This window comes from Erythrolamprus reginae, chromosome 1 (genome assembly GCF_031021105.1).
Source record: "Erythrolamprus reginae isolate rEryReg1 chromosome 1, rEryReg1.hap1, whole genome shotgun sequence".
In the NCBI taxonomy this organism is placed as follows: domain Eukaryota; kingdom Metazoa; phylum Chordata; class Lepidosauria; order Squamata; family Dipsadidae; genus Erythrolamprus; species Erythrolamprus reginae.
Window position 1 is genome coordinate 337,868,816 of NC_091950.1, and position 27,859 is coordinate 337,896,674.

Sequence of the window (27,859 nt, forward strand, 5' to 3'; positions counted from 1 at the left end):
TAGCTTGGGAAGAGAGTGATCTCCTTTTTCTTTTTAAAAGGAATAACTAAGATTATTGAGACTAATGTATAATTTGTTATACATTATTTCCCAAAAATATTGAATGCTGCCGATTCTCTAGAAACTTGTGGCACAGTTGACGTGTTTTAAAAACAATTTTTATATAACTAATTGTAAGGTTACAATTGATTTTTCCCTAGAAACTTGTGGCACAATTGACATGTTTTAAAAACTATTTTTATATAACTAATTGTAAGGTTACAATTGATATTTACTTATAGAGCTAAACATTTTTAAACAATGCTAAAATAATAAAAATAATAGTTTATGTTGCATGGAATCTTTTATTATCTAGGCCCAGCGATGGCATCAGGGAAATGAGCATTTTGGGCGTACTTGGCTGACCGCAGATATTGTGGGATGCATGGTGGATCTGAATGAGCACACCATGATGTTTACACTAAATGGTGAAATCCTTCTTGATGACTCAGGCTCTGAACTTGCATTTAAAGATTTTGAGGTTGGTGATGGTAAGTTCTTGAGCAAATTTGTGATGCTTTCTGGCTGCTTCGGCAAGTTTCTCCTTGCTGTCTTAGAAAAGTTTTTAAAAGGAGCCACTAATGAATTTCAGCCAAAGGTTATAGCTCAGAGACAAGATTTACCTCTAGAATTCTATGTGTGAGCCATTAGCATTCTGGGTTATGACATTGGAATTCAATAGGAAAGTGGCTGGATTTTGGTGCAACAATGAGTGCTAGTTTTTAAGTACAGTAGTACCTCTAGATACGAGCTGCTCCACATGCGAGTATTCCAAGTTACAAGCCACGACGCGAGCGAAATTTCTGTTTGACCCCCGAGCTCAAATTCGGGATATGAGCCGAGCTTCCGCTAGGTGGCACAAGAATCCTTGCTTCTGGTTATCTCGCCGCGAAAAACAAAGTCTAAAGGCATTCGTTCGAGATGCGAGTTGATCGACTTACGAGCTCGGGTCTGGAACGAATTAAACTCGTATGTTGAGGTACCACTGTATACAAATGCAGTTTGTCTTGAGACCTCCAGTAGTTCCAATCATTAACTACTTTCACCTTGCATTTGTCCAGAAAAGAAAGTATACCACACAACTAAGTATGTCATAACATATCAACAATGTACTGTCAAGAAGGTCAAGAGGATGAATTACGGTCCTTGACCTATCAGACATTCTCTATATCTGATTTAATTGTATTAATTCAGAGTAGGCAACTGACCTCTTTTTTCCATAGTAAATCTGCCCAGGGCAACAGATAAATCTATTACATTTTATCCTATAGATAAGGTCTAGTTTCTGGACAAATTTGTAATATCCTGGGCTACTGAAGAATTACTTGCGCAGTTAGAGAATGAATGACTGTAGTAAAGCTGCTTCTATATTTCTAAGTGTTGATTAAAGAAACATAATTAGAAAGGACCATTTAAACCCGTTATGGTGAACCCATGACATGTGTGCCCAAAATGGCATGTGAAACCATATCACCCAGCATGTATGTTTGCCTTTTGGGTTTCTGGTATGCATGCACATGCGACGATTAGCTGTCCTTCATGTGCGCAGCAGTGTTGAAAACTGGTGTGTGCATGCACGCCGACCAGCTGATTATCAGGTGCATATGCATGCCAGAATGAAGAAGCTTGGCTTTTCTGAAGTGCAGTCCCTTTATGTGCACCAGCCTGTGCATGTGCATTGGCCACCTGATTGTCGGGTATGCATGTGTGCTACAACCCGGAGGTTAAAGGGTTAAATAAGGTTCAGGAGAAAAGTGTTTGTAATAGGAAAATGAACACAAGAACAAGGGAGCATAATCTGAGGTTAGTTGGGGGAAAGATCAGAAGTATTGTGAGAAAATATTATTTTACCAAAAGAGTAGTAGATGCTTGGAGCAAACTTCCAGCAGACGTGGTTGGTAAATCCACAGTAACTGAATTTAAACATGCCTGGAATAAACATATATCCATCCTAAGATAAAATACAGGAAATAGTATAAGGGCAGACTAGATGGACCATGAGGTCTTTTTCTGCCCTCAATCTTCTATGTTTCTACTAACCACAAAATAGTCCAGATTATGAAATGGGGTGTGGGTCAAATAGAAGCAGATTAATACCCCCAAAGTATTATAAGGGCAGACTAGATGGACCATGAGGTCTTTTTCTGTCGTCAATCTTCTGTGTTTCTAAGTTCGGCTTTTCCGTATGACCTTTTTGGTACTCGGGCCTGAAAAGGTTCATCATCACTGATTTAAACCATCAAAGTTGAATGCCTGCTCATTGCAGGAATCCAAATTAAATAATATCTAATAATAGATGTTTGTCCAAGCCAGTCTGAACTCATGAAGAGCTCACCAATTGATTTCAGTACTGAATGGCTCTAGCTGTTTGGAAATTTTGGTTAAATAATTGGTAGTGGACTCTTAACAATATTGTTTCCTTCTTCTGCTTATTTTATCCTCTGTACTCTTAATAGAACCATAACAAACTGCATACTTTCTTATTTATATAGATGGTATATATTGTGAGTTTTAAATACTTGATTGGAGTTGTCTGGGGAAAAGCATGAGAACAGTTGTTAATATTTATCATTTACAAATCATGTATGCCTTTTTTGCAGGCTTTATACCTGCCTGTAGCCTGGGATTGTCACAGGTGGGCAGAATGAACTTTGGCAAAGATGTTAGCACTTTGAAATATTTCACTATTTGTGGCTTACAAGAAGGCTATGAACCTTTTGCCGTGAATACAAATCGTGACATTACTATATGGCTGAGCAAAAGATTACCTCAGTTTCTTCCAGTACCAGCAAATCATGAACATATTGAGGTTTGAATCTTTAATTTATTTTGGAAGCTGAACATAGTAAGTGATAGCAATTAATATAGTATGTAGAGTGTAGCAAGCCTGTCAAAGAAGTATGGAATGATTCATTATTATTATTTTATTATTATTGCCTATCTGGACTTCAGCAAAGCCTTTGATACAGTTCCAAATAAAGAGCTGATAGATAAAATAATGAAGTTTGGACTTAATCCCTGGATAGTTCAGTGGATTTGCAGCTGGTGGAAGCGTAGATATCAGAGGGTTATTGTTACTGGCGAGTATTTTGAGCAGAGACTGGTTACAAGCGGTGCGCCACAAGGGTCTGTTCTGGGTCCTATTCTTTTTAATGTTCCTGAGTGACATAGGGGAAGGTTTGGTTTGAAAAGTTTGACTATTTGCTGATGACTCTAAAGTGTGCAATAGGATTGATATTCCTGGAGGAGTCTGTAATATGGTAAATGATTTAGCTTTACTAGCTAAGTGGTCAAAGCAATGGAAACTGCAATTTAATGTTTCCAAATGTAAAATAATGTACTTGGGGAAAAGGAATCCTCAATCTGAATATTGTGTTGGCAGTTCTGTGTTAGCAAAAACTTCAGAAGAGAAGGATTTAGGGGTAGTGATTTCTGACAGTCTCAAAATGGGTGAACAGTACAGTCAGGTGTTAGGGAAAGCAAGTAGAATGCTTGGCTGCATAGCTAGAAGTATAACAAGCAGGAAGCAGGAAAGACTTAATGAATTCAATCTGTATAGCCTGGAGGACAGAAGGGAAAGGGGGACATGATCGAAACATTTAAATATGTTAAAGGATTAAATAAGGTTCAGGAGGGAAGTGTTTTTAATAGGAAAGTGAACACAAGAATAAGAGGGCACAATCTGAGGTTAGTTGGGGGAAAGATCAGAAGCAACTGAAAGAGTAGTAGATGCTTGGAACAAACTTCCAGCAGACATGGTTGGTAAATCCACAGTAACTAAATTTAAACATGCCTGGGATAAACATATATCCATCCTAAGATAAAATCCAGGAAATAGTATAAGGGCTGACCATGAGGTCTTTTTCTGCCGTCAATCTTCTATGTTTCTATACTTTCTACATATTTACCTTAAAATGTAGAATGTAAAATTAAAGAGATAAACTAGCATTCTTCTTATTTGTAAGCCCAAAGAATAACAAAACTAGGGAAAATGCAGCATTTTTATTCGTATCCATAATAATTCTTAATCCACCTGCATATTTTTAAAACAAAACTTTTGTTGTCTTTCAGAGTTCAATATTATATTAATAAAAAAATTAAAAGCATTAGGCTGAAATTATACTTCTTACCCTCTAGAGGAAAATCTTTAGTAAGTAATTCTTCTATCTTGCTTCAAAATAGGCAAGGTCAGAAACAGGAATCATTAAGGGTTTTAGAATGTAGTTTGATACAATCAGCAAATTAAAACAGAATCTTGAAAGCTTGTCAAAGCCTGCTTCTAGTGTAATTAAAACAGAGTTTTATACCAATCTAATATCGGGCTCTTTTAAATATTTTCTAATTTTGTGGAATTCAGATATCTTTTCTGTAATGGTGCTTCATTCTCCTACCCCCTTGTCTGAGCCAAACCTACATTTCATCACAACTGCCACAATATCACAGAGGGCAAGAATAAATTCATATTTGTTTAAATACTATGAGAAACCATTAAGCATACGTAAAGGCAACATTTGGTTTAATACGTTTTTCATACATTTTACAATTGAATTTTTGCATTCCATAGGTTACAAGGATTGATGGAACTGCAGATAGTTCCCCATGCTTGAAAGTCACACAGAAGTCCTTTGGATCTCAAAACAGCAAAACAGACATCATGTTTTATCGTCTAAGCATGCCTATTGAATGTGCAGAAGTGTTTTCTAAAATGCCTGGAGGAGGAATGACAAATTCTAATATTTTTGGCCCAAAGAGTGATTTGGATGATTATGATGCAGATTCTGATTTTGAAGTTCTTATGAAGACTGCTCATGGTCATCTTATACCTGATCGTGTAGAGAAAGAAGCTGCAAAATCAGAGTTCAATAATCATAAAGATTATACACAAGAGAAACCTTCACGCCTCAAGCAAAGGTGAGCTCTTCAGTTGGTTTTACACACTGTTCACTTTCAAGGGTACAAATAAATAAATAGTACAAGTGCACTAGAGTGCCTTCTGTCCCCTGTCCTATTGCTCTCCTGCTTTCTTCTATTCCTATATCTTTTCTTCTATTCTTTCATTGATATGTTCTATTACTATATCTTCTTTTCTATTATTTCTTAGATATATTTTACTATGAGTATCTCCTCTATAACCTTCATCATGTATTTTACTATGTGTATATAGATATATACCCACTAAAACCCTCATTGTGTATTGGACAAAATAAATAAATAAAAAAAAAACCATAAATAAGTAAATAAATAAATAAATAAATATCAATTTAAATTAATTTCATTGTGATGTCTCCTGAACAAAAAGGACAGCAATTTCTGTTTTTAAATGTTCCTTTCTCTATGTTCCAGCTTTTATGTTCATGAAATATAAATGAAACATGGACAAGTTTGCATAAAATATTTAATATAACTATAAGTCTGTAAATGTAAAGAAATATTTGTTGTCCTGACCCTGAAAGCTGATATTAAAACTACATTTTGACCAACTGTGTAAAAAGGGCCAAATTGAATTGAGTAAATAACTTGATAGCTTCAAATTCAGCTTTATTTGATGGAAGATACAGGACTATTCTGAATCAATGGATATAAAAAAGATGTATTCACTCTTTTTCATTTTTATACAATGCAGATTTATGCTGAAAAGGACAAAGCCAGACTACAGCACAAGCCATTCTGCGAGACTAACTGAAGATGTCCTAGCAGATGAAAGAGATGATTTTGATTATCTAATGCAAACCTCTACAGTATGCAATTTAGTGTTAATATTTCGATTAAGGATAGATTAAAATAATCAAATATGATAGGTCATTATATATGAACTGTACATATGAAGCAGAAATAATTGGAATTGTCTTGAAGAATTGATGTTAAGCTGCAAGCTTAAACTAATATTTCATGGGAATAAAATTTCATTTGAAATGCTAATTTCAAAAGAAACTTGGTTTTCCATCCCTCATGTATGTATGGTGTGATATGGAGAAATACAGCTAAAATGTTTTCAGTGGTGCCATTTATTCTGAGCCTTGACTTACTGGCTATTTAACTTGGCATTTTCTCTTCTGCTCCCCAAATTAGTCTTGTTTGTCACTGTGATTCTAATTATAATTTCCATATGAAATAGATTAACAAAATGACAAGATTGGGAAAAATTAATTTAAAACATAAAAAATTAAGAATTTATTTTAATAGAAAAATGATACAATATAATGGGAAAGACTTATACAAATAATAGCAAAAAAATTGTTGACTTTGTTTGGATGAAGCAAATAGTTGATATAGTCAAAGCTAAAAATTGTTATATCTCTAAGAAAAAAATTGGTTGCTAAATAAGACCTAATTTTATGACTTTTTTGCAATGGTTCTTAATAAGTCTGCGGAGAGGGGCGGCATACAAATCTAAATAATAAATGCAGTCATTAAGTGAATCTGGGAACTATCGTTCACTTTGGTTGTCAAACCTTCTTAGGAAGGTTGCAAATTACAATCCCAGGACCCTGGAACATCAGCAATCATTGTAAATAGGTACCAGTTGCCAAACACCCAAAGTTTCATCACATAACTCTGGGATGGCTGCAACAGTCATGTGTGGGTACTGGTCATAAGTCACTTTGTGAAGGGGTGTTCAGCAGTCATTAAAGGAATAGTTGTAAGTCAGGGACTACTCTTACTGATAAATATGTGGAAGAGGAAAATGAAAAATGTATTTAGGGACAGAAAGTTAAGAAAATAAGCCATTACTAGGTTTTTTCCCACTTTGATATAGGGAAATCCCAATTTTTTCCCCTTTCAGGAATGTTCACAGATCATTAGAAAAAACACTGCGAGCATGAGACTCCTTCCAATATTTCTAGTTCTGATTCTGAATTTAAACAGAGACAAAAAGTTAGAAACATACAAAAATGTGTTGTAATAGAATGATCAATTGAAAGTAAATGAAAGTAAATGGAGTAATCAAAGATGGAATAGAGACTTAGCTCCAACAACTTATTTTAAGAATAAATTATTAAATTATTGTACCTAGCACCAGGACTATGGTAACTTCTGCTGAAAAAAATGCCTTTTCTGTTGGTCTCCGTATTTAACATTTTCAAAACAAATACCGTAACTAATATTTTGGCACTTAGCTTCTCTAAGTACCAAAAAGTTAGTTAGCTTTCAGATGTTGCTCTGTAAATTAATAGAGGAGAAACTGAGAAAAACCAGCTTCCTAGTGATTTTATTCTTGCTTCTAACAATTGCTTAAGCTTCTGAGTTTGGTGTTATTTTCAGAAGAACATTGATTTTTCAGGAAAAACATCAGGATAGTATTGGATCTAAGTGGAATATTAATATTGTGGGAAATTATTTTTTTTAATGTCTTGACAGTATTATTACTCTGTACGTATATTTCCTGGACAAGAACCTGCAAATGTTTGGGTAGGCTGGATTACATCTGATTTCCATCAATATGACACAAACTTTGATTTGGACAGAGTCCGTACTGTTACAGTAACCTTAGGAGATGAAAAAGGGAAAGTTCATGAAAGGTTGGCTTTATTTTTCTTTTGTTTAGAAACAATTGATATCAAATAATTCCATTGTGTCAGTAAATATATTATCCAGTTAAAAATGTAATATTTATTAAGATTTATATCATGCCTATTATTTATTATTTATAGTAACATGAATATTACATGATGCTATATTTCATTTGATGGGTAGTCCATTTTTTAAAATGAAGTTTTCCTTCTTTTAGCACACAATTATAAAATCCTGAAACTCAGGATTGTATTAAAGGATTTCATTGGAATGAAGATTTATATGTTTTTTGTAATCCATACCTACATGTGAGCAAAATACAATTACCACATTTAATGAATTTTAAATGTGGAATCCAAAATTTATATTTTAGTCTCTGTAATAAAAGTATATTTAAGTGCTAATTCCCTTCAGAGAAGGGCGGCATACAAATCTAATAAATTATTATTATTATTATTATTATTATTATTATTATTATTATTATTATTAACTCTATCCTGTTAATAAGTCTATCCTGTTCTAGCATGATTAAAAAATACATATCTCCTTACAGATATTCATAGTAGCATAATATCCCAATCATAGCATTCTTAAATGAGAGGGTAGAGTGCTTCTTTGTGTAAGCCTCCATTGATGTAGGCTTCCATCCTCTCTTCTATTTATAGAATAGAACAGAATTCTTTATTGGTCAAGTGTGATTGGACATACAAGGAATTTGTCTCCAAAGCATAACCTTTTAGTGTACATACAAGCAACAAGTGATAAATCATCATCATAATCATAAAATAGAATCATCACAAATCATAAGATACAACACTCAGTGATAATCATGGAATACTAAATGAGCAATCATCATAATTCATAATAGGACACTAAATAAAAGCAATAAATATAAATCATAAGATATAAACAACAAAGTAATAATCATAAGAAGCTCAGGAAATAGGTAATAAGAAAGATGAGAATATTAATAGTAATATAGCCTTACTAGGTGATTTGTTTAGTCCAGTAGTGATGGCCTTTGTAGAAAGATATAAAATTAAATTTGAATTGTAGTTATCGTTATGTCTCCTTATGAAATTTATCAATATTCGGCTATTGTTTATTTCTTTAAAATAAAATGCAAATGTAAATATGCCAGAAAGATTTATGAAAAAAAACCTACCTAACCATTGTTTCTAGCTTCATCAAGAATAGATTGAGCATTGGATAAGAATTCTTTTATTTGCATCTCCCTCTCATTCTAGTGGACATCTCAGTTTTTTAAATATTTTATTAAATTAGAGCTCTTCATTTTATCTCATCTAGAGGATTCTGAATTATATTAGTTAGCAGTCCTTCTTGCATCCTTGTTTATAACCGACATTAAAATAGTTCTTATTTGGGAAGGAATTGTACATTAATACATGGGAGTGCGGGAGGGGCAAGGAAAGAGAACTCTCTTAGATATTTATATTTTGCTTAATAAATTTATTCATGAATGTATAATTTTCTGATATACAGTGGTACCTCATCTTCTAACGAACTTTTCAAGACACGAACCCGGTGTTTAAGATTTTTTTGCCTCTTCTTCCGAACTATTTTCACCTTACGAACCCAAGCAGCTGCTGGGATGAAGGGGTTTCTTTTTTTCCCCTTTTTTGAAGAAAGAAAAGGGAGGGGCAGCTTGGAGGAGTAAAGATTTTGCATGCTTGCAAAGGCACTGAAACTGTGTCTTTTGAAAAAAGAAAAGGGAGGGGCGCCCCCCTTGCCTTTCTTCCTTCCCACTCACCCTTTAGCCTAACCTTGCTTCTTCCATCCGCCCCCTTTAGCTGCTCCTCCCTGTCCTCTGTTCGCCTCCCTTCTAAAGTTTGAGATTTTCCTGAAGGATTTGCACACATTATTTGCTTTTACATTGATTCCTATGGGAAACATTGTTTCATCTTACGAACTTTTCACTTTACGAACCTCCTCCTGGAACCAATTAAGTTCGTATGATGAGGTATCACTGTATAAAGTTTTGACTAATTGATCAAAAAGAGCCATTATGTGCAACCGAGACCTAGATCGCTGTGAAGTCCTAGTGTAATATATGTGAGTCAGGGGTGAAATTCATCAGGTTCTGAAAGGTTCTGGAGAACCAGTAGTGGAAATCTTGAGTAGTTCAGAGAACCAGCAAATACCACCTCTGGACGGCTCCAGAATGGGGTGAGGATATTTTGTAATATCCTCCCACGTGAGTGAGGGAGGAATGAGGATTTTGCAGTATCCTTCCCCTGCCACGCCCCCTAAGCCACGCCCACAGAACCAGTAGAGAAAAACTTTGAATTTCACCCTGATGTGGGTTAAGCATTCATTGAGCCATTGATGTAATGGCAATACAACAACAACAACAACAACAACAATAAAAATAATAATTTATTAGATTTGTATGCCGCCCCTCTCTGAAGACTCAGGGCGGCTCACAACAACAATAATAACAATGTTACAATGGAAACAAATCTAATATTAAAAAAAGTCTAATTTTACCTGTATTTACAAGTATTTATCTGCTTAACTGCTTGTTTACAGTATTTATTAATAACTGTATTAAGAGAGCATTAGCAGATTTAAAGAAAAGCATATTAAAACTGTCATGTAGAATATCTAATACCCATAATATTCTTAGAAAACTATACTTTCTGCTTTATCTTCTCTCTGCTTGGAAATGCTCTGCACATGTATTAGTGGGACTTTCCCATTGGTGAGGATTTTTTTTTTTAATATTGAAGAGAATTGGATAGGACACAGATATGGCAGAGCCTAATGGAGTTTGGGAACTTGCCTTGTAACATTAACCTATTATCAACATTTTGAAATGCAGTATTAAACGAAGCAACTGCTATATGGTGTGTGCCGGAGAAAACATGAGTCCAGGGCAAGGACGTAATAATAATGGATTAGAGATTGGTTGCTTGGTTGATGCTGCAACTGGTATCTTATCCTTCACTACCAATGGCAAAGAGTTAAGCACTTACTATCAGGTAATTATTATTTTTTCTTGGTTATAGGTTGCCTAGCAAACTCTAATTAATTTCTTTAAAGTACATGTTTATTATATTTGAAAAGAAAACAATAATTTCCCCAAATTTTAGCCTTAGATAGTAGTTTATGAAAGATTTACAACTTTATTATGGCAAATAATTAGGTTAATTGTTTCTATTTTTTTTTTACTTAGGTGGAACCAAGTACTAAATTATTTCCTGCAGTATTTGCACAAGCCACAAGCCCTAACATTTTCCAATTTGAGTTGGGACGAATAAAGGTAACTATCACCTATTTAAATTACGTGTTTAAACATTCCCAATACTCGGGTTCCAACTTGTTACAATAGTAATAAAAGTGGGATTTCCCCCCCCCCCCTTATCCATGGTAGAAGTGTGGACATTTCCTTTCTCAATTCCTCATCATCTATCAGCTATAATGAGAGGAAAACCTTGAGTAAATGCAGGGTTATATACAAAATCAATAACAGAACTATAGTTAAATGGATTCCCTTCTCTCCTAGATGTCCTATTTACCTTCTGTGACCATAAAAACCATGCCAAAAAATAGTGGGGGTATAACCTCCTTTTTTTTTTAGGAAAAAATCTTCAGTGACCTATTTAACTATTTAATATGTTCACCATAATCTTTCTTTAGAACACACATGATTCTTCATCCTATATAGTTCTGGTTGGGAATTTATCATGCTCTTTGAATAAGAAAACATTGTTCATGCTCTTTGAACAAGAAAACTAAAAACAGGAAATGTTCCTGAAAGTGTGAGAAGGTAATCTCTAAAAAGAAAAAGACTTCATAAACTCCAGTATCACCAAAGTATAATAGAACTAATTAAAGCATCTGTATTGGAATAGCACTACACTACCAAGACATAAAACATACTTTTATCTAATGGGCACCTGGCAGATCAGCTTTTTTATTTTTATGTATTAAATTTATATGCTGTCCATCTCACTACCCAAAGTGACTCTGGGGTATTTTATTACTAAACTGATATGAGTTAAAGTCTGACTTCTTTTATTGAAGAACCATAGAGGATTATGCTATTCTTCAATTTTCAGACTTTCATCAGAATAAGTGCATTTCTAGGAGTCAGATTATGGAATAGAACAACTAAAATAATTACAAAACATTTTTCCAAGATCCAACTCTTTCAAAAGGCCCAGAAGAGTACCATGTTATACTTTACATACACTGCTTATTGATAGCTTTATTCCATACCAGATTTTGCTATCATGTTTGATATACACTTTAGAGGCATTCTTGGTGCTCTCTGAGCTTGGTTGTTTTGTTATAGATGGTTCATTATCCAACTAGGATATATATATATATTCTTCCAGTTTATTGCATTTACTGCAGTACTGCTTTACCGCATTTACTGTTTTGACCCTTTTTCAGAATGTAATGCCATTGTCAGCCGGCTTGTTCAAAAGTGAGCACAAAAACCCACTTCCTCAATGCCCACCTCGTCTCCATGTTCAGTTTCTGACACATGTTCTTTGGAGCAGAGTGCCAAATCAGTTTCTGAAGATTGATATATCACGGAACAATGAGCGGCAGGGCTGGTCAATACAGTGCCTGGAGTCTTTGCAGTTCATGTCCCTTCACATCCCAGAGGAAAACAGGTACTCCTTTGTTGCATTTGTCCAAGTTATGTTTGAAAGCTATTGGCTACTGGCTAGATACAGGAATGTGTGACACAGGAATTCAGGAACTGAAGCCGATGAAGAATGAAGTCAATTCAGCAGGAATTGGTTGAAGAAATTTTACTTTTCAATGTCGCAAAAATAGAAACATAGAAACATAGAAGACTGACGGCAGAAAAAGACCTCATGGTCCATCTAGTCTGTCCTTATACTATTTCCTGTATTTTATTTTACAATGGATATATGTTTATCCCAGGCATGTTTAAATTCAGTTACTGTGGATTTACCAACCACGTCTGCTGGAAGTTTGTTCCAGGATCTACTACTCTTTTAGTAAAATAATATTTTATCATGTTGCTTTTGATCTTTCCCCCAACTAACTTCAGATTGTGTCCCCTTGTTCTTGTGTTCACTTTCCTATTAAAAACACTTCCCTCCTGAACCTTATGTAACCCTTTAACATATTTAAATATTTCGATCATGTCCCCCCTTTTCCTTCTGTCCTCCAGACTATACAGATTGAGTTCATTAAAAATAGAATCTTTCCTATTCTTCTGTTTACAGAAAGTACTTTACTATAGAAACATAGAAGTCTGACGGCAGAAAAAGACCTCCTGGTCCATCTAGTCTGCCCTTATACTATTTTCTGTATTTTATCTTAGGATGGATATATGTTTATCCCAGGCATGTTTAAATTCAGTTACTGTGGATTTATCTACCACGTCTGCTGGAAGTTTGTTCCAAGGATCTACTACTCTTTCAGTAAAATAATATTTTCTCATGTTGCTTTTGATCTTTCCCCCAACTAACTTCAGATTGTGTCCCCTTGTTCTTGTGTTCACTTTCCTTTTAAAAACACTTCCCTCCTGGACCTTATTTAACCCTTTAATATATTTAAATGTTTCGATCATGTCCCCCCTTTTCCTTCTGTCCTCCAGACTATACAGATTGAGTTCATTAAGTCTTTCCTGACACGTTTTATGCTTAAGACCTTTTCCACCATTCTTGTAGCCCGTCTTTGGACCCGTTCAATTTTGTCAATATCTTTTTGTAGGTGAGGTCTCCAGAACTGAACACATATTCCAAATGTGGTCTCACCAGCATTCTATATAGCGGGATCATAATCTCCCTCTTCCTGCTTGTTATACCTCTAGCTATGCAGCCAAGCATCCTACTTGCTTTCCCTACCGCCTGACTGCACTGTTCACCCATTTTGAGACTGTCAGAGATCACTACCCCTAAATCCTTTTCTTCTGTAGTATTTGCTAACACAGAACTGCCAATACAATACTCAGATTGAGGATTCCTTTTCCCCAAGTGCATTATTTTACATTTGGAAACATTAAACTGCAGTTTCCATTGCTTTGACCATTTATCTAGTAAAGCTAAATCATTTACCATATTATAGACGCCTCCAGGAATATCAGCCCTATTGCACACTTTAGAGTCATCGGCAAATAGGCAAACCTTCCCTACCAAACCTTCCCCTATGTCACTCACAAACATATTAAAAAGAATAGGACCCAGAACAGACCCTTGTGGCACACCGCTTGTAACCTGACTCTGCTCAGAATACTCGCCGTTAACAATAACTCTCTGATGTCTACGCTTCAGCCAGCTGCAAATCCATTGAACTATCCAGGGATTAAGTCCAATCTTCACTAATTTATCTATCAGCTCTTTATGTGGAACCATATCAAAGGCTTTGCTGAAGTCCAGGTAGGCAATATCCACGGCACCACCTTCATCCAACACCTTTGTGACATAGTCAAAGAAATCAATGAGATTAGTCTGACATGATTTGCCTTCAGTAAAGCCATGCTGATTTGGGTCCAATAAGTTATTGTTTTTTAGGTGCTGATTTATCCTCTTTTTGAGTAGAGTCTCCATCATTTTAACTACCACTGATGTCAAGCTAACTGGCCTGTAGTTACCAGCTTCTTCTCTACTGCCCTTCTTGTGGATAGGCACAACACTGGCCATTCTCCAATTCTCAGGAACTTCTGTTAACAAGGATTGGTTAAACAAATCAGTCAGGGGGGTAGCAATGACAGATCTGAGTTCTTTAAGAACTCTGGGGTGGATGCCATCTGGACCCATTGCCTTATTTATCTTTAATCGTTCAAGTTCTTCTAAGACATCGGCTTCTAAGATCACTGGAGCTGAATCCGTACAGCTGGAAGCAATGCTATATCCCTCTATAGTATTATTTTGTAAGGTGTCTTTTGAGAAAACTGAACAGAAGTAGCTATTGAAATGGTCAGCGATCTCCTTATTCCCATTAATGCATGTATTATTCCCGGTACTAAGCTTCGTGATGCCGCAGTTTTTCTTCTTCTTATCACTAATATATCTGAAGAAGGTTTTATCCCCCTTCTTTACAGATTTGGCAATTTCTTCCTCTTTTGAGGCTTTAGCAGCATATATTATCTGTTTTGCCTCCTTCTGTCTCATTTTATACACCTCCCTATCAGCTATACTTCCAGACTCTTTATACCTCCTATAGGCAGCCTTTTTTTCATTGACTATAGCCCTTACATCATTGCTAAACCATAGCGGTTTCTTCTTCCTTTTACCTTTAGTTATTTGTCTTACATACAGTCCAGTGGCTTTTAAGATGTCCTTTTTTTAATACAGTCCACTGGGTGCTCGCTCCTGCCATTTTATCCCTCCCCTTTAATTCATTATCTAAATATTCCCCCATTGCATCAAAATTTGTTTTTCTGAAATCCAATACTTTGGTTGCATTATAGGATTGCTCACAATGGGTTTTTACATCAAACCACAAACATAGATGGTCACTGCAACCTAAATTTTCTCCCACCTTGACCTCTGAAACCCAATTCCCATTCGTAAAAACTAAATCTAGAATATTCTCCCCTCTAGTTGGTGTCTTAACCAGCTGTGCCAGAGCTGCTCCTGTAAAGGCCTCTACTATATTCTTACTTTTGCATGTAAGGGCACTGGGGATATTCCAGTCAACATCAGGCATGTTGAAATCACCCATAACCACAATATCTCCCTTTAGTGCCATTTGGGTAATTTCATCCACCATCTTGTTGTCATATTCCTCAGATTGCCCTGGAGGCCTATAGATCACCCCAATTCTAATGACAGAACCTTCTTTATTTTGCATGCAAATCCAGAGAGTCTCCAGATCTTGACATGTATTTTGAATTAGTTTCTTTAACATAAATGGCTACTCCACCTCCCCTTCTCTCTATTCTATCCTTCCTATACAGTGTATATCCTGGTATGGATATTTCCCATTCATTAGAATCCTTAAACCATGTCTCAGTTATGGCAACCAGATCCAAATTATCTCTAGATATTATGGCCATTAACTAACTCACAGAGCTTGTTGCTCAAGCTTCGAGCATTCGTGCACATTACCCGAACAACATTTTCATTATTAGTTTGCCCCTTATCATCCACAACTACATCTATTTTATTTGCAGCTCCCTTTTCATAAGCTTCCAAAAACTGATTTATCCTCATTGGTCGGGGACAGAAATCACCCACATCAGTTACATCTCTGTCCCCTTTACCTAGTTTAAATGCCTGTCCAAGAAAGTTCTGAATTCCTCACCAAGCACCTGGGTACCTCTGTATGATGGATGCAAATCATCCCTCTTAAACAACTCCCTATTAGACCACCTACTGACATCATGACTTACATAGCCAAAACCTTCAGCTTTACACCACTGCCTTAACCATACATTAAACTCTCTGATACACGTTGTTTTATCCTCTTGGCCACAAACCGGTAACACCTCTGAGAAAGTCACTGAATCAGTTATTTTACCCATCTCCACACTTAGACATTGAAAATCTCTTTTTACTACATTAACATTTCTCTGGGACAAATCATTTGTGCCAAGATGCACCACCACATCAACGTTATTACCTTTACTCACAGCCTTGACAATGTTTGTAATCCGCCTCCTGTCCCTGCTGGCAGTGGCCCCTGGGAGACACCTCATCTCCTTCACCACATCCTTACTCTGTCCCAAATCAACACCTCCAACAGTCGAATCACCCACAAGAAAATGTGTCCTCTTTTTATTTCTACTAACTGCACTTGATGGTTTGGTGACACTATGTACCTCACTTAGAACAACTTCCCCTTTGAACATCTCCTCATTCTCTGCCTGAGGGACCTTGCTAATATCTCCAACATCCTTACTATTTAAATCCGCAAGAACATTATAGGAATTCAATACAGAGAGACCAAAATTGCTATGTTTTTGCTCAACTGCACGCAATCTTCCTGAACCAACAGTTGTCCACCCAGCCCTCCTCCTCGGGGGGCGCTGTGGAAGTGGAGGCTGCACACATGGCTGCATTACAGCACGTGTCTGGGACAATCTTTCCACTTCAGACTGCAAGCTACAAACTAAGGACTGCAATCTAGAGATCTCGCCATCTAACCTAGATGTCCTTATGCAAAGAGGGCAGTACCCCAAGTTCCACAAGGTACTACGGAAGACAACAGCCAAACAACTGTTACACTGCACCAAGCCAGTCATCTTAACAATGTATTGAAATACAAGAACTCAGCAAGAAAATCCACAACCCTATTGCTACCAAACTTTGCTGATTTTGGTTTATAGTTATATGATTTGCGCGCCGTTAGGGCCACTACCTTCCTCTCTCCTTCTCTGTGATCTGAAAGTGCAACTTAAAATGGCTTTTTCCTGCCTTTTATCCTTCCCAGTCTAATCCTGCCCCAGCCTAATCTGATTGAACACAAACTGCCAATAAAATTGTCTCTTACAGCCCCTCCTCCTTGAATTCAAACAATAGAAATGTAAAAAGCACTACCTTCCTCTCTCCTTCTCTGTGATCTGTTTTATTTTATTATTTTATTTTATTATTTTTATTTGATTTTATTATGTATATCCCATCTTCATTATTTTTACAAATAAATTGAGGCAATGAACATATCCAACACAACTTCTTCCTTTGATTTCTCCACAAAAGTACATAACCCAATGAGGTAGGCTAGACTAAGAGAGTATGACTGAATCAAAGTTACTCAGCTGTCTTTCATGACTAAGGCCATGAACTAACAGTCTGCTACTTTCGAGGTACCTTCCTATAATTTTCTAAGAGCAGAATCAATTTTGCTATTCTCAACTAATGTTCATCAATCATAGGAAATATCTTTAAGTCTTTCTTTGCAAAAGATGTCATGTACTAGTCATGGTTATTCCCAGTGCAAGACTGTTTTTAATTCCAAAGGATAAATAAATTGTTTGCTATAGATACTGAATACATCAAAGTGCTAAAAAAAACCCTAAATTCTTGGTGAAAAATTTTAATTCCTCGATTAAGAGTTGTACTTAATCACTTAAAAAGCTATTTTTGGAAATAGTTAAAAGTCTTAATTAAACTTGCTTTCATGTTTGCATATGTAAATGTACTCTAGAGTGTAAGCCTTATCAATTTATTCACATAGTAAGATAATAATTGTGAACTTATTCTTAGAAAACTTGATTGTATGGATGTAAAAGCACTTTCCACCCAAAATTTTATTTTTAATTATTTTCCTTCTTTTTTTATTGCAGGTCTATAGATATTTTAGAACTGTCAGAACAAGAAGAACTGTTAAAGTTTCATTATCATACTCTCAGACTATACTCAGCTGTGTGTGCTCTTGGGAATAACAGAGTTGCGCATGCTATGTGCAGCCATGTTGATGAATCTCAGCTTCTCTATGCAATTGAGAACAAATACATGCCAGGCTTGTTACGTGCTGGCTATTATGATCTTCTCATTGATATTCACCTTAATAGCTATGCCACTGCAAGGTTGATGATGAACAATGAATTCATTGTCCCAATGACAGAAGAGACTAAAAGCATTACTTTGTTTCCTGATGAACACAAAAAACATGGCCTACCAGGTATTGGGCTTAGTACATCTTTACGACCCAGAATACAGTTTTCATCTCCAAGTTTTGTAAGAATTAATAGTGAGTGCTACCAATATAGTCCTGAATTTCCTCTAGAAATTTTAAAGTCTAAAACCATAGAGATGTTGACAGAAGCAGTTCAGGAGGGCAGCCTTCATGTCAGAGATCCAGTAGGTGGTACTACAGAATTTCTATTTGTTCCTTTGATCAAACTTTTTTATACTCTTCTTATAATGGGAGTCTTCCACAATGAAGATCTGAAGCATATCTTGCAGCTCATTGAACCCAGTGTGTTTAAAGAAGATAATGGCCGCGAAGATGAAACCCGAATATTAGTAAAGGAACTAGTTACAGAAAGTCTAAATTTAGAGAAAGGTATGGGCGAAATCAGAAAAGAGAAGGTTCCAGAAGAAGGACTTCTTCAAATGAAGCTTCCTGAGCCCGTCAAATTACAGGTACTCATGAAAGAATGCATAGGTAATCATATATTTTGTGGATTATTTTTCTACTTGAGACATTTATGTACCTACATATGCACAAACATAAAAAAAGAAAAAAATGAGTTTAAGAAAAAGTTCTGGACGTAGATAAAAGTGGCTAGAAATAGAAAAGAGTATATACAGTGTTCCCTCAATTTTCGCGGGTTCGAACTTTGCAAAAAGTCTATACCACGATTTTTCAAAAATATTAATTAAAAAATACTTCACAGGTTTTTTCCCTATACCATGGTTTTCCCCGCCTGATGACGTCATATGTCATCGCCATTGCCTTTAATAAATATATTTTTTAATAAACTTTAATAAATAAACATGGTGAGTAATAATCTAAATGGTTGCTAAGGGAATGAGAAATTGCAATTTAGGGTTTTAAAGTGTTAAGAGAAGGCTTGTGATACTGTTCATAGCCAAAAATCGTGTATCTCTTCTTCGTGGAAATTCGACTTTCGCGGGCGGTCTCGGAACGCATCCCCTGCGAAAATCGAGGGAACACTGTATAACATGCATACTGAGAAGAATGTTGAGAAGAATATTCACGATAAAGCTGTCAATAAGCAAGAAATAATACATAATCACAAATGTGGTCAAAAGGACTTTAAAAAATTAAGATGAGGGAAAGATAAGGGCAGAAAATTAATTTTTCAGAATTTTGAAATGGAGATAATGAAAGGTTTTTTAAAAGTAGAAATAGATGACAATGGACGTAGGTTGTATTAAAAAAGAGAAATGACTCTAGTGAAATAAATGAAATATACCATATCTGAAATTGTAGTTTTAAAACTATGATACCCCATTAATTTTGCTTTGTTCTATTATTTCTATTTCAGATGTGCCATTTACTCCAGTATCTATGTGACTTCCAGATACGCCATAGAATAGAAGCCACTGTAGCATTTTCAGATGATTTTATAGCAAAACTTCAAGAAAATCAGCGTTTCCGATATAATGAGGTTATGCAGGCTTTAAATATGTCAGCAGCTCTGACAGCCAAGAAAACGAAAGAATTTCGATCCCCACCACAGGAGCAGGTTAATAACCTACTAAATATTTTTATATTGCGAGTTTGTTCAGTTTATCTTGTATAGGTTTTAACGAAAATCTGTATAAAATAATAATTTTCCTGGACCAGAGTATACCAGGCTGTAAACAAAAACTGAACTGCTTTGGTGGATGAGAATTCTGATTTCCATAATATTCAGCAATTGTGTTTTACCAGTCACTTTTGACAAGCATTTTGCCATCCAGGAAAAATATGGATAAGCCCTAACATTAATTCAACTGTTTATGATTAAACATAGATTAAAATTGTCTTTATGGGGACAGCCCTCCCGATACATTAAACAGTTGTCTTTTGGTGAGATGAGCTTTGTAGAATTTTGATGTATTCATTTTTATATGCATATATTTTTAGTCATCTCTGATTTGAATATATCTAACTTTTCAATGGAAAAGGCTTATAAATATAGGTAGTCCTCATTTAATTACCACAATTGGTACTGACAAATGTTATCATTGTGAGGTGACTGTTAAGTGAGATATCACACAATCACAATTAATTTAACAACCTTTTGCCCTGTGTATTAAGTGAATTACCATGATTGTTAAATGGGATATCACATGGCCATGACTTACAATTTCACTGCCGGCTTTTCCATTCACTCTGGTTGTAGCAAAAACGTAATTGGTGATCACATAAGCATGGGACATTGTGACAGTTTAAATGCCCATTGTTTGCAAAAGGCCTAAATGCTGATCACATGACATACAACCGTCCAATGGTTGTAAATTAGTTTTTGAACAGCATAGTAACAGTAACTGTGGGTTACTTGTAGTTTCTTTTCTATTTTTGTATGTGGATTTCAGTTGACCCTGTATTCTGTTCTTCTATTCTTGAAGTATGTATCTTCAGGCAATATGAAGGTGTCTTGGATATTCATTATTAACTGCTGTATAAACAAACTCATTCTAAAGAGTGAGGCAGATACTTTTGACATCTTCCCTCCTGTCCTTCCCCCATGCATGCTGTCCCCTATTTTGCTCTGAATGGAGATCCTTTAGCACAAGTTTGAAAAGTGTTCGGAAACTTCAGATCGTGCAGAATGCAGCTGCGAGAGCAATCATGGGCTTTCCCAAATATGCCCATGTTACACCAACACTCCGCAGTCTGCATTGGTTGCCGATCAGTTTCCGGTCACAATTCAAAGTGTTGGTTATGACCTATAAAGCCCTTCATGGCACCGGACCAGATTACCTCAGGGACCGCCTTCTGCTGCACGAATCCCAGCGACCAGTTAGGTCCCACAGAGTGGGTGTTCTCCGGGTCCCGTCAACCAAACAATGTCGCTTGGCGGGACCCAGGGGAAGAGCCTTCTCTGTGGCGGCCCCGGCCCTCTGGAACCAATTCCCCCCAGAGATTAGAATTGCCCCCACCCTCCTTGCCTTTCGTAAGCCACTTAAAACCCACCTCTGCCGCCAGGCATGGGGGAATTGAGATACACTTTCCCCCTAGGTCTTTACAATTTTATGCATGGTATGTCTGTATGTATGATTGGTTTTTATATAATGGTTTTTGAACTGTTTTTAGTATTGGATTATTTTCATATATTGTTTTATTACTTTTGTTAGCCGCCCCGAGTCTGCGGAGAGGGGCGGCATACAAATCCAATAAGTAAGTAAGTAAGTAAGTAAGTAAGTAAGTAAGTAAGTAAGTAAGTAAGTTAGTTAGTTATGGGTTATAGAGCCTGTATTAAAAGAAGAATCGGAAAATCCTACTATGCCTGGAAAGTTGGGTTTTTGTTCCTTATTTTGCTCTCTTTTAAACTTCCTGATGCACAGAAGTCACTATAGGTAAAATGCTGCATCATGTACATGCCAAGAGTTTTTATTTGTGAGCCTTGCTCACTATTTGCGAAAGAATAAATTAAAATTATTATGTAATTGTACAGGGACAAATTAGGTGCCCATTTTTTAATTTAAGTTTTAAAATCTTGAACATCATTTAAACCATTTCTAACCAGCACTAAAAGAAACCCTTGATGACATTGGTAATGTTGGTAGTACAAGCCAAGAGACAAGGATGTGGCTGCATAACTTCGTTCATTATATCCTACACTTACAGGAACTGAATTACTGAGCTGTTCAAAAGTGACTATAATGATAATTCATTAGAATGAACAAAATATATTCACTTCTTTCCATCCTTCTCTTCCATGGGTAATTTCAAAACATGACTTGAGTCTAATAATATTATAGTAAATGTTTTATTCTACTTACATATCACCTCTTAATATTACTTCAAACATTTATTTGCTTTAAAGATCAACATGCTGCTGAATTTTAAGGATGATAAAAATGATTGTCCTTGTCCTGAAGAAATAAGGGATCATCTCCTGGATTTTCATGAAGATTTGATGGCACATTGCGGTAAACCTGAACTCTGAATATTTTCCCTGCTTTAAATATTGAAGAAAATAAAATACCGATTCAACAGAATATGGTAGATTGAAATGTAATTCTAATACAAAGACACTTAAAATTAAATTGAATACAGTTTTAGAACTGTAACAACTGTAACAATTGCTGCCTTGATCTAGCTTTAGGGAAGCATGTTGAGCATATAAGATAAAATTGGCAGGACATGGTCAACTACCATTAAATTGCTTTCTATTTTGTTCTCAGAACTAAGTTCTGAATTTGAAATGTAGTCTCCATAATATTGGCAATGTGTAGCACACACCTGCTGTCCCTGGGTTACTAGGATGCTGTTTTGGAATGCCAAAAAGGACAAGTTATGTGATGTTATACATCAATAAATGATGTATTTGAAAATATCAATCAAATTAGGGTAGCTGTATTGAAATACCTTAATGCTTTATTGGAATCAATATTCACTTCATTTCCCTAATTAAACGTTTGATTTCTGGAATACTCTAAAATTGTGGCCAAACTACTAACTGCTCTCAAGATTCTGAAGCTTGGAAATGAATAGAGATTTATTGTTTAGTTCTTTTAATGCTGTCGTAAATATTTTATATTTAGGAATTCAGCTAGACGAAGATGGAATTCTAGATGGAAACAGTGATTTAACTATTAAAGGTCGCCTGCTATATCTTGTAGAAAGAGTCACACACTTGAAAAAGAAACAAGCAGAGAAACTAGTTGATGATAATAACAAGAAACCATGTAAGTAAAGTAAAAGAAGTTTTAGTTGTTACCTGAACCTAAAGTAAGCATAAACATAGTTTAATAATACTGTCATTCTGATATCATAATCTATTTCAGAATTAATGTCTATAAATTCAGTACTTTAACTTACAATATTCTGAAATAATTGCATGTTCCAGAACATACTATTATATTCAAAAAGTGCTGACTAACTGACCTTCTGACAAATCCTTGTTGAACTGATTGAATGCGAAACTAGTGGAATTCAAGCTAACAAAATATTGGACAAATGAATAATTTCCCACTAGTAAGGATGTATTCATGTGAGAGGGGGGGATAGGTGTATGGTCTTTGATAGGCAATGAAATGATGCGTGGAGGCATTTACTTACTCTAAATTATTTGCTTCTTTCTTTCTGGAAGTTTTATAGATAGGGCAACTCTCTTCTGCAATGAGACCCATAGCCATCAGGACTGAATCTTACACATTTATACCATTTAATTTTTATTCTGGAACATGAATGCATAGGATTGATGGTCATTGCATGACAGCAGCTTCTTTTCCTCTTTTCTCAACATTATTGGATAGGAGATTGTTATATTGTCATTAATTCACTTGCTTTATAAATTTAATTGATTAAATTATTATCTTCAGTTTACAACTTTACTTTTTTAAAAAAAATATTGTGGTTTTAAAGAATTTTTTTATTGTTTTTTTATTGTGGTTTTATCGTTCTTCAAAAATAATTGTTATTTTCTAGCCCAATAACTAGTAAATATAACAATATAATATAACATAACAATATAATATAACAATCTCCTATCCAATAATGATGAGAAAAGAGGAAAATAAAAGTAAATCAACTGTTTCTTTTCCTCAAATTAGTTCTGTACTTTTTACATATATATGTTCTAATTTGATTATGTATTATTAGGTGATTTGCTTTTTCAGAAATTTATCCTTCTGAATTTCTAGTCCAAATTGGCATAGCATATGATGTTTATTAATTAAGGTGAAAAAAAAGGTCTTGTTGTATGTTTGTCTTAATGCTTTCTACATCTAGCAACTCTCCAACAGCTGATATCAGAAACTATGGTACGTTGGGCTCAAGAAACTGTAATAGAAGACCCAGAGTTGGTGAGGGCCATGTTTGTTTTGCTACATCGCCAATATGATGGGGTTGGTGGCCTGGTTCGAGCCTTGCCCAAGACATACACAATAAATGGTGTATCAGTGGAGGATACCATCAACTTGCTTGCATCTCTTGGCCAGATCCGTTCTCTTCTCAGTGTTAGGATGGGCAAGGAAGAAGAGAAGCTTATGATTCGTGGATTAGGGTAAAACCTTTATTTCTATATGTAATTTAACTATTATATAATTGCCTTCGGTTGATTGCTAGGTGAGACGATTGTGATAGTTATAAGTTTATTCTCATAGGCTTCACGGAATTTGCCTTGTGGACAAAGATGTGAAACAAAAATCTAAAAAACTGCTCATTTCTAACTAATTTCCTTCTGGCTTCTGATTTAAATTGAAATAATCCAAACTGATCAGGTTCCTTGAGAACATGTGATAATATTTGGTAATTTTTTTAAAGAATTAAACACCAAAATATTGGTATTTGGTATTTTAACTTTTCTTGAATAAACTAAATATCATTCTTAAAAAAAAGATACTAGTTGATAATTTCATGGGGGAAATATAAATAAGATATAGAAAAGATGGCAGATGACATTTTTAGAAATAGGAAATGTGTTTTTTTATACATTAACTGTCTTAATAAGGAAAAGGTTTCTGAGATCAAAGTACAGTATATGTTTTCTAGGTAACTTAATAATATTTCTTCCTATAAATCAAGCATATCAGTATCATGTTTTTAAGTTCTTTATATTTGTTTTTAAAAATCTGACTTACACAGCAATATATGACTTTTTAATGGTCTCATAAAAAACAAATCAAGTGAAAATCTCCATCATCCATATTCAATAGAGAACAGCCCTGATTTAATTTAACTGATGAGCCATTAAAAAATAGCAATCTTTTTTTTTCTTGAGGAGAATAAAATGGCATTCAGATTAAAAATCAAAAGGATGTAAAACCCACTTTTTTCAACTGTGAATTCATCATTTTCATTTCTCTCATATGAATATATTTTATTTTTGAATTATTAAATGAAAATACTTTTAAAAATTCTTGCCCATATTTTGGATTAGTGGTTCTCAAATATTTTGATTTTAGGATTTGTTTGTTTGTTTATATATATATATATATTCTAAATCAAATTAAATTTAAAACTAGCTAACCTAAAACCCAAGTTACTTAAAAATCAATCACTCCCATTACAAACAAACAAACAAACATACATTTCATTCATCGGCAAGCGGGCTTTTACATTCATAAAAAGTATTGATTTTGTAAGTACTATTTTATAATTCATGTATTAAATTCTTAACTCACCTTATTATTTTTTAAAATAACTCAAAATAACAAGCATAATATTCCTTCTTCTTCATACATTCCCCAGAACAATAGCCCATATCTATCTTGATTGTTTATAGATAGTAGGCATCTCAAATGTGATTTATTTGTTTGTTTGTTTATTTGTTTGTTTGTTTATTTGTTTATTTATTACATTTATAGGCTGCCCAACTCCTTCCAGACTCTGGATGGCCTACAACATGTAAAACAACCAGTATAAAGTTTCAAGTCCAATCTAATTTACAATTTGTTTAAATTTGTTCATTTTACTTCATTGTTTTGGGGGAGTCAGAAAAATAGGTATCCAGAAAGCCTTCCTAGGAGCTTTGAGATTTGTTCAGACAGATTGGGAGTGATGTGTGAAACCCCAGTGATTTGCTTGTGACCCTCCAGTTTTAGGATCTCTGCTCTAGGATTCCATTTTTTGTTTTTAAAAAGCACATTAAATGGTATAGATTGGACAATTGATGTAAAAGGATTGAGGTTTCAATTTAAATTTTTTTTTTACTATTTTCTATTTCTAATAGGGACATTATGAACAATAAAGTTTTTTATCAGCATCCTAATCTTATGAGGGCATTGGGGATGCATGAAACTGTAATGGAAGTAATGGTGAATGTACTTGGAGGAGGAGAATCAAAGGTAAGGTATAAGCATAATATGCATTTAAAATTTGGCTCTGACACCAGACAAAACTGCTTATCTCTTGTTGAAGACCAGATCTTATTTGGTTTAATTTGGGATTCAAATTATTTTTAAATTTGCACATTTAACAATGACACCCTACAAACTGGTCACCTAAGTCTAAGAATGAAAATAAATTTAAATAATTTTGTTACAGGCTGCAAACAGGGCAATTAATATTAAGTAAAGGTTTATATAAGGATTTTGCTGTCAGTTCATTATATGAATATTATTACCTACTTTCACTAAGAGCTTTCCATTGCACACTTTCAAATTAATATTATCCTCCCCACCAATAATCAGAAAGAATCTGGTCGCATCTTTTAAGAGTAACAAATGTTGCTGTAGGCTTTTCTGATCTTATTTCATCAAACATATGAAATAGCTTAAAGGAGGTAGCCTTTAAATATATTAGAATGAGCAAGGTTGGATTTATTAATTGTCTGTATTCAAGTAGGGGTCTATCATAAGTTATTATTATTTATTATTATTTATTATTATTTATTAGATTTGTATGCCGCCCTTCTCCGAAGACTTGGGGCAGCTCACAGGATACAAAAGCAACACAACAACAAATCTAATTAATTAAACATTACTATTAAAATCCCATATATAATAAAATCAGTCAGCCAATTCATTCACAACCACACATTACATCTCGTAAACAGAGGAAGGGGGCTTGATCTAATTGGCCATGCCTGGTCACATAAATGAGTTTTGAGGCTCTTGTGAAAGGCGAGGAGGGTGGGGGCAGTGTGAATCTCTGGAGGGAGCTGATTCCAGAGGGCCGGAGCTGCCACAGAGAAGGCTCTTCCTCTGGGCCCCGCCAGACGACATTGTCTAGCCTCAGTAAGCAGAATGGTTGCCTCTACTGTAGTACTCTGTTTTCTATAATGTCAGAGATATCAAATACTTGATGGAATTGTTGGATCTTTTTACCTAATATCAGAACCAGTTTTCCCCAATGCAGCCTTTTTTCCCCTATTAGGAAATTCTTAGGATTTGTTGAAAAATTTGCCAGAGTGCAATGGAATCCTCAGTTAGCCACTATTACACTATACAATCATAGCACAAGTTATATTCTTGCATTAATCCATTATTTGCATTCAAATGTCAGGGGCACACATGGAAACATTTGGATCACAATGTGTATTTCCTGTCCCCCTCCTTCTGCCAGATACTTTTTACAGTGGAGTCAGAATTGATTTGCTTGACAATAAAGGTCATATTCTATGGTTTCTACAGATGAACCATCTTCCTTAGATGGAGATTATTTGTTTTATAATTTTTAAATTCATGAGTAATGGAACTAAGCTGAGCTTTTCATTTATCTATTATGGCCAAACCTCTATGTGCCCATTTTAGGTTACACACACACACACAAACATACTATTCTTGCTTTTCTAACATAGTACTGTTTATCTAGGAAATCACCTTTCCTAAGATGGTGGCAAACTGCTGTCGTTTTCTATGTTATTTTTGCCGCATCAGCAGACAGAATCAGAAAGCCATGTTCGACCATCTAAGCTATCTTTTAGAAAACAGCAGTGTTGGACTTGGTAAATATGTATTATATTTCCCCCACAGTATACTACCCATTTTGTATTTATTTCTGTGAAATCTTTTTGTAATTCACAAATTAATTACAGTGGTACCTCGTGATATGAACCCCTCGTGATACGAACCCGAGGTTCAAAATTTTTTTGCCTCTTCTTACGAACTTTTTTCAGCTTACGAACCCACCGCAGATCGCAAAATAGCACTCTGCTGGGTGCTGCCACCTGGCTGTCACCTTCTGAAACAGCCGGGGGGCTTCTCGGCGTTCTCTCATGGCCTCCAGGAAGAACGTCTTCATGACGTCAAAGCTCCGCCCATGGTATTCCCTATTGGGATTCCCCACC

The 27,859-nt window shown here is 35.2% G+C and overlaps 1 protein-coding gene across 1 annotated transcript in view; it reads left to right on the forward strand.

The window, feature by feature from the left end:
- The window catches only part of RYR2 (ryanodine receptor 2), a 279,326-nt gene that overhangs the window by 129,831 nt on the left and 121,636 nt on the right, over positions 1 to 27,859 (forward strand). Inside the window, exons 29-43 of the mRNA XM_070734013.1 lie at positions 356 to 530; positions 2,640 to 2,848; positions 4,604 to 4,950; positions 5,663 to 5,777; positions 7,399 to 7,559; positions 10,394 to 10,553; positions 10,748 to 10,834; positions 11,971 to 12,197; positions 17,789 to 18,590; positions 19,460 to 19,660; positions 21,950 to 22,055; positions 22,671 to 22,814; positions 23,860 to 24,133; positions 25,802 to 25,916; positions 27,385 to 27,517. Of these exons, the coding sequence (XP_070590114.1) occupies positions 356 to 530; positions 2,640 to 2,848; positions 4,604 to 4,950; positions 5,663 to 5,777; positions 7,399 to 7,559; positions 10,394 to 10,553; positions 10,748 to 10,834; positions 11,971 to 12,197; positions 17,789 to 18,590; positions 19,460 to 19,660; positions 21,950 to 22,055; positions 22,671 to 22,814; positions 23,860 to 24,133; positions 25,802 to 25,916; positions 27,385 to 27,517 (3,256 nt within the window). The remainder of the gene's footprint in view (positions 1 to 355; positions 531 to 2,639; positions 2,849 to 4,603; positions 4,951 to 5,662; positions 5,778 to 7,398; positions 7,560 to 10,393; positions 10,554 to 10,747; positions 10,835 to 11,970; positions 12,198 to 17,788; positions 18,591 to 19,459; positions 19,661 to 21,949; positions 22,056 to 22,670; positions 22,815 to 23,859; positions 24,134 to 25,801; positions 25,917 to 27,384; positions 27,518 to 27,859) is intronic.